Raw genomic sequence first — 10,929 nt, forward strand, 5'->3', positions numbered from 1 at the left:
AGTGCTGTTTATCAGTCTAGATTGTTTTGGTGTGAGTTGCCGAATGTTGGAGATATCGACCTTAGAGATGTCTGCCTTCTTTTGAATATAATGGAACTAAATGACACTCAGCTTGTGGTGCTCAGAGCCATAGAAAAAGGAAAACATACTGTTTTCCTCCCGCCAATCATATCACAGTGCAGAGGGAAGCTGTATCTAATGCCAGGTCTCCTAGCAAGTTTCAAGTTTATTTCATGTATATATATCACTTTAAAAAACAAAACAATTTTTGCATTAAACAAGATTAAAATAAAAGGAGGTTAAACACAATTTAAACCCAGGGAATCAAATGAAAGTTGAAAAACAGGTCAAACACAATTAAAAGCCAGAGATTAAAACATTAAAGATTAAAAGCATCAACAGACTCAGCCTGTCTAACGGCCTCTACGAGGAGCAGCTACAGAAAAAGCCCCCTCACTGACCTTTCTTTTCCACAAACTGGGCGCAGCTGACATGCCACAGTGGGTGGATGTGAGTGGTCAGGTGGTGGTGTACGGGATGAGGTGCAAGACCATGGAGAGATTTTTATATAATTCAAAGGTTTTTGAAGTCTATCCCGAAAGCAACAGGGAGCCAGTGTAAATATGCAAAGATAGCGGTCATGTGATGTAATTTCTTGGACCGTGTTAAGAACCATGCAGCAGTGTTTTGAATTAGTTGTAAATGTGAGATAGTAGCCTTGGAAATGCTTATGTAAAGGGAGTTACAGTACTTCAGCCAAGATGATAGTAGTGCATGAATAACTCTTTCTGGATAAGACGGTGAGAGGAAATCCCCAAATTTGGAGGTAGTTCTCAGTTGGAAGAAGCTTGACCTGACAAAGGAATTTACCTGCCTGTTAAAACTTAGATTGCCATCAAATAAAACACCCAGGTTGTTAGCATGGGGTCTGACACAGGTGATTGATGCTCTGAGCAATAACAGTAGTATTATGTGGGGGGACAAAGAGCAGGATCGCTGTCTTGTCCTCATTTAGCTGCAAGGAATTATAAGCCAACCAGTCTTTCATGTCTCAGAGGCAGTTTTGTAGTGGAGTTAAGTCGACCTGATTTTGGGAGTTGAAGGGGAGGTAGATCTGAGTATCACCTATGTAGAAGTGAAAAGAGATTTTTCCCAGCACTACAGAGCCATCTAACGTTACAACTCAGCTGAGGAAGAGGTCATTAATCTTTACATCTTGAGCTGTCATGGGCCTCTCGTCCACGAGTAGATTCCATCAACACGGTGATACGATTGACAGATGCAGTTTGTCAGAAAGGAAATAGTTCCTACATTAAAGTGCTCACCACACTGTCTGTGGATTATCTTCATTAGCCAGGTCATGATTTCTGGAAAAAGTTTCTCAAATGTATTTGTATTTTTTCGGTGCTTTTATCACCACAAGCTGAGTGCCATCTAGTTGCATTATATTTAAGAGAAAGCAGACATCCCTACGGTCGATATCTCAAACACTCAGCAACTCACACCAAAACAATCTAGCTTGATAAATAGCACTTAAGGTAAGAGGAACAATACGTATTTTTGATTTTGCAGTGAACTGTGCCTTCATAGCTGATCCTCTCCTTTCTTATCACACAGGTAAAAGATGACAAGAACAAATGCACCCTGGGTAATTTGACGGTGCCTTTGAGCAGTCTGTTGGAGGAGGAGGACATGACGCTGACGCAGTGCTTTCCTCTCAGGAACTCCGGTCCCAGCTCCACTATCAAACTAAAGATGGCCCTGAGGGTAAAGATGGACTACATCACTTCTCACTGTCCTGTCTGCATTAGTGATGGAAGACTTATTCATTTCAGGCCAAGAAAACCAGAACAGATGTTCAAGATGTGCTGATTCAAACAGAATGAGTATCAAATTCAGTGACACAGTACATGGAGCTAATGTTGCGACAAAGCAAGTGTTGCAGTGTCAACAATAATCTGAAAATTATTAATTGCATTTATAACAGCTTACTATCTCAGATCAGTTCTAATTTGACCTCTGGCCTGCACCTTGTAGTAACTTGCTACAGCTAGATGTCAAGGTTTCTCCACAATGCTTGATTTCAGACAGAGATAGAAAGAAGCAAGGTCCTCATTTCTCGCTCGGAACCATCAATTTTTTTCTGACAGTATTTTTTATCTAAAATTTACACCATGAATTACAGCCTTACATTCATATAATATATAACACAACATAAAACTGCTACATTGGTATAAACGAAGTAAAGTTATATTCTTATAACTTATGCTCCTCCTGTTTTAATAGATGGTAATACAAAATTGAGTATATTAATTGCAATATATGCAAAAAATAAGAGGTCTACAAGCTTGGAAACTAAATTGTCCACAGAAATTAGTCATGCACTTGATCATCTATTAAAGGTCCAGTGTATGTATTGGCAGAAATGGAATATAATATATGTTAAGCATGTTTTCTTTGGTGTATAATTACGTGAAAATAAGAACCCTTGTGTTTTCGATACCTTAGAATTACCTGTTTATATCAACATAGGGAGCAGGTCCTTGTCTATAGAGATCACCATGTTACTACAGTAGCCCAGAACGGACAAATCAAACACTGGCTCTAGATAGGGCCATTCGTATTTTCACATTGGCCACCATACTTAGCAGCCCCTCCGCTACGAAAGCATTGGAAAAACACAGAATTTTTCAACGTGAAACTGCTTTATTCAGTGTTTTTACTGGTTTAAATCAATTGGTTCGTTTGTTTTGGAGAGAAACAGACCTCTGCGGATAATTCTGCTCCCAGTAAAAACCTCCTGAACAATGAACACTGAAGGAAAACTAACCAGGAGAAGTTTCAGCTGGTCGCAATCTGCAATTCTCACCACCAGCTGTCATTAAATCCCCCTAAATCTTACACACTGTTCCTTTAAATCTTAATCCTTGACGTAATTAATGAACACCACCATATATTTTCAAATATATACTGTTTAGCCATTAAAATGTAAGTAATCCTTTTAACAGAAGGCTCGCTAACATACATCTTATCCGTTGAGTAGAGTTTGATCTGTGAGTCTTTTTCTGAGGTCAATAAATTCTCATTTATTTTTCCTTTAATTATGTTTCTCTGGATATCAGCCTAACAGTAAAAGCTTTGGGTCCAGTAAGCTTCTCAATTACAGCTCTCACTTCTTTCCAGAATGTTATAGATTTTTTTGGCATTCATTTATTATCCCTAACAGCTCAGGGTTCAGGGTCGTGGGGGGCTGGAGCCTATCCCAGCTGGCACTGGGTGAGAGGCGGGGTACACTGTCACAGGGTTATGGAACATTGAGACTCCACTCAGAAGTACCCTGCTGGCCGGCAGGATCAATCTTGGCGACTTCTTGCTGTGAGGCAACAGTGCTAACTGCTGCACCACTGTGCGACCTCTCTTTGTGTCGCCAAATATAATGAAAAAATGTTCCTCTGGTTTCCGTACATTTTGTGCAAATGTCTCCAATGTTTTTGTTATATCGATTTGATTCCACCAGTGACATAAATGTCTGCATTCAGTTTATACTGTATTAGTTTAAGACGTGCATTTATCATCAGCACAATCTGCTTTCCAATTTTCATCTGAAAGTTCTCCTACTGCGTGGAGTTTGCATGTTCTCCACCTTCTCAGCATGACTTCTTCCCTCCACAGTCCAAAGACATGCAGGTTAGGTTAATTGGGGACTTTAAATTACCAGTAAGTATGAATGTGAGTGTGAATGGTTGTCTCAGTGTGTCAGTCCTGTGATAGTCCTGTGTCCTGTACAGGGTGTACCTTGCCTTTCTCGAGTCAGCTGGGATTTGCTCCAGCCCCCTGTGCCTCTGAAAAGGATAAGCAGTTACGTATAATGAGTTTACCTTCCAGGCATTACGTGTATAATGAGAATTTTCAGATGAATAACATGTCAGCAAATTTTAAAACCCTTTCATAAGCTGTCCTTTATCATCATTTTTGTCCAAAGGTGAATGTAGGGGGCTGGTACAAGCATTAGAACAGTTGATTTTGCTGGTTGAAATGTCAACTGTCTGCATCAGATTTGATTTATATTTAACCTTTGTGTAACCAGGAGAGTCCAAGGGACACCAGGAGACCTTTGTCAGTTGTAGGTGGTTGAAAAAAACACTCTCACTGGCTGACTTTTTCATTTTTAGTTTCCAATTGACTAGTTTTGAAATGAATGAGAATGTTCTAAAAGTAGTCCTAATTATGCACGTGATAGCTGCATGCATGATGTACTGCAAGAACACTGAGGCTTAAAATACACGACCCTGGTAGAAAGTCAGGATCTTGGCAGTGTACAGTGTTGACTATAGACCTGTATACAGTATTTGGAGTGTTGTATTACTGTTTTTGGGGACTTCACAGAATTGAAGGTTGCTATACCCAAATTGAAAATACATACATTTATTAATCAAATTAAATAGAACTTAAAATGCTCTTGCTTCTCACTAGTGGTGTGTGGCCATTTAGAGAGTTGGATTAATTTGCGACATCTGTCAGCTGAAATCTCACCAATACAATGACGGTGAATGTAATTTTATTTGTGATACAGCATTATAAAACCATAAAATTCAGTCCACATCCACGGAACATAATGCACAGCTTTCAGTGGACCTTCTTCATAATGAAGAAGTACTTACTATAAACACTCAGTATTGCTGTTACAAGATACAGATAAGGTATTATTGACTTTCTGTTTCTGACAAGAATAATTTCAGTTGCTGCCTAAAACCACAGAACATGTAAAGTAAATCGTATTGCATTCATGTCATTGACACAAAGAACATTCTCCATTATTGATTTGTCACAACTGATCAAATAAGAAAATGAATGCAGCCGTTTCAAATATTGACCCGCACTGAAATAGCTTTCCTGTATTGGATCACAACCAGCATATCAAGATTCACTACAGATATCCAAAACGGAAAATTGCTTTACAGGCTTATTGACCTTTCTGGGACCAGAGGATAGAAGGATAGATAGATAAATCCATAACGACACATTTGGCTTTACTAACACCCTCAAAGATATAGATGTTTTTCAGCAGTATCAGCAGTTTTAAGATGATTTTTCAAGGAAGGATTAGTCACTGTGACCACACAGATTTTAAACCGGTTGAGTACTTCAGTGGCTCTAAGGTTGTATTTAAAGCCACCAATGTAACCAAATCCCCTTTGAAAAACCTACATTTTCGTGGAGTTAAAAGGGCGGATCCATCTGCGTTCTGTAGCCGCTAGCAAAAAGCAGTGACATAGGTTAGAGCAGTGATTGCTGCTAATGCTAAAAGGGTTAGTTCAGATTTTTTAAAGTGCCGTTGTATAAAGCAGAGTCCTGCATTAGGTTTGGTACCGAGCAGACAACCCACAGAAAAGGTGATGATTTGCAGGTTGTATTTTGTCTTGATTTTATTTCCAGGTTCATTCTGGGTGAAAAAAAAAACATCGGGGTCAGATTGTGGGTGTTGGAGGATAACTATATCAAAATAAATTAATAATAATAATTTAACTTAGGGCACACCTTTGCCTCGCCGCAAGAGGGTTCAGGGTTTGAACCTGGCAGCCGGCAATGACCTTTCTATGCAGAGTTTGCATGTTCTCCTTGTGTCAGCGTGGGTTTTCTCTGGGTACTCTGGCTTCCTCCCACAGTCCAAAGACATGCAGGTTAATTGGTGACTCTAAATTGTCCGTAGGTGTGAATGTGAGTGTGAATGGTTGTCTGTCTCTATGTGTCAGCCCTGTGATAGTCTGGTGACCTGTCCAGGGTGTACCCCGTCTCTCGCCCAATGTCAGCTGGGATAGGCTCCAGACCCCTGTGACCCCCAACGGGATAAGTGGTTACAGATATTGAATTTATGAATAATGAATAATTTGATTTATTGTTTTAACATTTAATCCTTTGACTGCTGAATATGCGTGTCGGCTCTGTCGTCTGTGCCAGCTGGAATATAAAAGCCACTTCAATCAAGTGCGTTATTACAGTCATGTTAACTGTGGATATGTGCTGCTCAAAACAAAAAATGTTCATTTAAATACATTTCCACTACCTGGAGCTCATATAAACGGAGCCTGGGTTTGTTGAAGGTGGCAGTGCTGTGTGGGCTGAGAAAGCCATGTGTAAGTAAGATAAAGGAGGTTGTTGGGTCGGTGTGGGGAGCAGTGAGAGCTGGCATTGGGGGAGTGTCTCTGGGACACCAGAGATCACTGTCTAGCCTCCTGGAGGTGTTGTGGGACCAACTAGACGAAACACTGGTGAAAGGAGGTTCCCACCTGATAACCCCAAAGACATGTTAGTTATCACTGCTCACTGGTCGGTATAATACCGATCTTTACCTTACCGTCAAAACAAACAAACGACAAAAACAGTAATTTTACCTCACAGAACACGGGAGTTGCTGATCTACCACTGCCTTCATTGGTTAGTTTGTGTGTGCCATTGTGGAACTTTCAAATCAAACTAATGTGGCGTCCACAGCAGCACGTTGCTTAGCCTCCGTGTCGGTTAGTGGGTTAGAGAAATATAGCTAATTTCAACGATCAATAACTCACAATTCTGAAAGAAGGCTTGGCTCAGTCATGAAGAGGCACATCAGGGAGGTTAGAGCGTTTACTTGTAGCAACTTCATCATGCAGAAACCTACATCGGGTCACATGTGCTTGAGAGAATAGCATTTGAAGCTAAAATATACAGACTTTGCCAAAATTTGAATGTTTGAATTTGAGAACGTAAGAAACACTACTGGGAAGTTACAGAATGTATATTAAACTAAAACATATATATTGGACGTGCCCTTTAAGAAAACTAGGAAGATATTTTACTTGAGTTGCCGTACTTAAACAGGAAATAGCCAGAGTAAAATCCTATAAATTACACAGATTATTATTCCAGTGCTTTGCTGTAGTTCTTCTTCATTATTCTCAGTGATGTCGTCCTGTCTCTCTGTAGATCCTGTCCCTGGAGAAGCAGGTCTCCTCAGACCAGCCCTCCTCCGTCCAGGTCAGGAAGTCCAGTGTGCCGCAGCCGTCCACAGCCCCCATCCCGAGACGATCTGTTTCAGATTCCCCGCTGCCTCCACCCACGCCTCCTCCACCTATAGACGCTTCCACCCTCACCCTCCAACACAGGGACGGCGAGCCGTACTCAGCCAGCCCTCTCCGCAGTCTCTCCAACCTCAGCACCTCCATGTCTAGTTCCCAGAAACACCTGCCTCACAAGGAGTCCACACCCAGCCTGGCCTCGGATATCTCGCTGCCCTTCGCCACCTTGGAGCTCCAGCAACGGCTCCGTCAGCTGCAGAAGTAAATGGCATAAGTGATACATTGCTTTTTATAACTGTTGACCACCTACTGTTCCTGTCATTGAGCTGTTGCTGTTTATTTAGTTGTTTATTTAAAAGGAACCATGTGCAGTTTAAAACAAAGATGGCAGCATTTGATGCACTGAACTAGAGGATCTCATTGGTTTTCAATTTATTTGTGTAATTTAAATTCTGCAGTCTCCTCTGAAAGAATGCCATCTTGACTTTTTTTTCTGGAAGATGCATCTTTATGAATCTTTTATCTGACTACCTTTAGAACTATCCATCTGTCCCTGCTGTATAATTTAAGTGCAGTCTCTAGAAGTGACACTGAAGTACTCTGGTGTGTTTTATAGCGGCTCGGCCCCCAGCCAGTACCCCCTGGGTGAGGTCCAACTGACTGTCCGACACAGCTCCCAGAGGAACAAACTCATTGTGGTGGCGCACGCCTGCCGGTGAGGTCCACAACTGCCATCATACCATGCATCTAAATTTGTTTTCTGAGAGATATATTGTGGACTTGTTTGAAGGTGGTCTCGTTTTCAAGGACTTTTACCAACTCATTTGTGTTTTTGGCCCAAGTCTCGCTCATTTATAATAATTTGTGGGTAGTGAGTCGTCAGTATTCCTCTTGCTTTCTGTAGAGCCACAAACATTTAAGAATAAACAGGCACCTTTAATCTAAGCAACATGTGACTGGCAACATGTGAGTGAAACAATTTTGTCCTGTGTGTCTTCAGTAACTTGATAGCCTTCACCAAAGACGGCTCGGATCCCTTCATCCGCCTGTACTTGCTGCCTGACAAGAGCCGGACGGGGAGGAGGAAGACCAGCACAATGAAGAGGACCCTTAACCCTGTTTATGATCAAACGTGGGTTTAGATATTATTACTAACTCGTGCTTAAAGATTTGTCAGTGGCATGTTTGTTACCTAAAAAGTATGACTATCAGATGTGTGCTGCAGCTCTCAGGCTTCTCACTTGTGCCCTGTTCCTGAAAGTTTATAGGTATTTTAATAGGCTTAATATTTGTAGTTAAAACATTATTATGTTAATGCAAAAGCTGTTGTTGAGTTTTCATTGTTAACCTTTATTAAGATCAGGGGTGTCTTAAGGTCTTTCTTAGATTGTTTCAAACATTGAAGGGTAACTTAAGGATTTTTGCAACCTTATTTTCACATCTTTTTGTGTCTAAGTAACTAATGGAGACAACAAGTTATGAAACTGTTCCATTATTGAGTGAGAACACTGCACCACTCGCGGCATTTGTGCACCCTCAATGTACGTCCACTTAAAGTGCTTGTTTTTGCCACTGACAGGCTCAGATTGGTAAAATAAGTGTCAGACAACATTATGGAACAGATCCCCATAGACAGAGACCTTTTGTTAAAGAGTAAGATCCTTTTTTTAAACGAGAAATCTCAGAAATCACTTTCGCCAAACCAACCAAACTCACATCCTCCTGAGTGAATTGAGAGTTTATTTCAACCAAACCAGAGGTGATGATTGTTGGAACAGTGGAAAGACAAACCAAGACAGCTTTTGCAAGTTTTTAAAAAAAATTAAAATTACTGTTTTTTTTTTCAATGGAGTCTGGTGGCTTTGGTGATAGTAATTTCGGGCTGTCTCTGGTTGAACAAAAAGTATCTTATACTTTAATAAAAAGGTCGATCTCAGCAGGTATCCTTTACATAATGTTGTCAGACACTTATAATAACAATCTGAGCCTGTCAGTGGCAAAAAACACTTTTAGTTGATGTAAATTGATGGCGCACAATTGCCCCAAGGGGTTACACTGCAGCCTGTTGCAGTCTTGCTCAATGCTGGGCCAATTTCAAAAATAGTTGTTCCCATTAGCCACTTGGACGCAAAAACATGACAACATAGGGTTCATGTTGAAAAATACCAGTTACCCTTTAAAAGCTTGATGCAAATCAAACACAGAAAGTACATCTAGGGTGCGACTGTGTAATATTTCATTCCAATTTTTTAATAACTATTGATGAAAATGTCTCATGTTTTAAACAAATTAAGCCTTTTTATTTGATGAATAACTCTGTGGTAGATTGGTGTCATAAAATCTATTTAATGTGTGTGTGCAGGTTTGAGTTTAGTGTATCTATGGTGGAGCTCCACAGGAGAACTCTGGATGTAGCAGTGAAGAACGGCGGGAGCATCCTGTCCAAACACAAAGGGCTTTTAGGAAAGGTAACGTCTGTTTTTATGTGTAACCTACAGCAGCAGATTCACTCCCACTGATTGCACATATACCATAAACTTAATGTTTCTTTTGCTGTTTTGTCCAAAATCTTAGGTGCTGGTAGATTTAAGTGGAGAGGATATATCAAAAGGATGGACACAGTGGTAAGCCTGTGTTTTATTTTTGCCCTGTGCAGCACTGAGTGATAATAAACAGCCTGTTTTAGTGCTTAAATATATATATTTTTGTTGTTTTCTCTTGCAGGTATGAGCTGAGTGAAGATGGAGTGTCGTCTCAAAGCATCAGAAGCATTCAAGACTCCCTCAACTCATTGTGAAATCACCTCTCTGCTGTAATATAGTGATCTTGTTAATATAAGGGCACATCATTTTGTTGTATCCATGTACACTTTTCATATAGTTTATGGGACTTATTTCAGCATGCAACAACTTTTTCAAGCATTTCCGATCATTGTTTCCATCCACGATTTCATGACGGTGATGGGAGGATGTTGTAAGATATTGTAATGCATTGAAACACTAACTGCCTTGTCTCTGTTTCAGTGTTTTATGTAAATAGCAAGTTGCTGATATATAAGAATTTGCAGGGGTATTCATGGCATTATATTTCCTCGAGAGGAATTATATTGAAATCTGTCAAAACTGTTATTGCTTTCTGTCTCGTTTGTTCGAATGTGACAAAGTGTGTTCTGTCGTCTGAGAAAACTTTAACCAAAGGAACAGAAACAATCACAAACGTAGGCTTTAGTAGCAGAGCAGGCTTGACTTTGAACGTTTTTTTTGTCATGCAGTGTTATTTGATTGTTTACCTCTTATTGTTCTTTATGCTTGATTACAAACATGGAATGCACATATGCAAGGAATAAAACGATTGCTCTGCAAATGTTACGAGGACTCTGTGCAATACTGGATGTTACTAAGGAGCTGGGGGCATTTTAGGGCTATGAACAAGTGCTGTATAATATGAAGGATACTTGAATTAGGGTTTGATGGATGTTCAAACCAAACGCAAGTCGAACAAACTGAATAAAATGAGCAGCGACGGCAGTTATTGCGTTTCCTGAGCGGGGCTGCCACAACTTGTTGTGAAGATGACACAGCTATGTCGTAAGGCCTGTACATGTTTTGCCATGCAGTCATAACTGTGTGTTGGAGGTTTTTAAATAAGTTTGTTGTTATCTATCCTGTGCCTTAAAAAACCTGCTATGTAATTTTTGCCTTCTTAATGTTATTATTTTGAATGATATGATGCCTCGTGGGTTTTGAGGAATAAATGGTTTCTCTTGTGAAAATGGTCTCGCTTGTTTGTTTGTCTTTTAATTTGGTCTGTTCAGCCACAAAGAATATGAATTATTACCACTTTCAATACGATATATTATCAGTGGTTAAAAAAA

The 10,929-nt window shown here is 40.1% G+C and overlaps 1 protein-coding gene across 4 annotated transcripts in view; it reads left to right on the plus strand.

The window, feature by feature from the left end:
- Positions 1–10,824, plus strand: part of esyt2b (extended synaptotagmin-like protein 2b) — a 54,373-nt gene extending 43,549 nt beyond the window's left edge. For all 4 annotated transcript variants that reach the window (XM_050056435.1, XM_050056434.1, XM_050056436.1 and 1 more), the window contains 7 exons: positions 1,618–1,767; positions 6,964–7,316; positions 7,672–7,770; positions 8,056–8,187; positions 9,418–9,523; positions 9,630–9,679; positions 9,780–10,824. In XM_050056435.1, the coding sequence (XP_049912392.1) occupies positions 1,618–1,767; positions 6,964–7,316; positions 7,672–7,770; positions 8,056–8,187; positions 9,418–9,523; positions 9,630–9,679; positions 9,780–9,852 (963 nt within the window). In that variant the 3' untranslated portion in view covers positions 9,853–10,824. The remainder of the gene's footprint in view (positions 1–1,617; positions 1,768–6,963; positions 7,317–7,671; positions 7,771–8,055; positions 8,188–9,417; positions 9,524–9,629; positions 9,680–9,779) is intronic.
- Positions 10,825–10,929: the final 105 nt, after the last annotated feature.

This window comes from Epinephelus moara, chromosome 11 (assembly GCF_006386435.1).
Source record: "Epinephelus moara isolate mb chromosome 11, YSFRI_EMoa_1.0, whole genome shotgun sequence".
NCBI lineage: Eukaryota > Metazoa > Chordata > Actinopteri > Perciformes > Serranidae > Epinephelus > Epinephelus moara.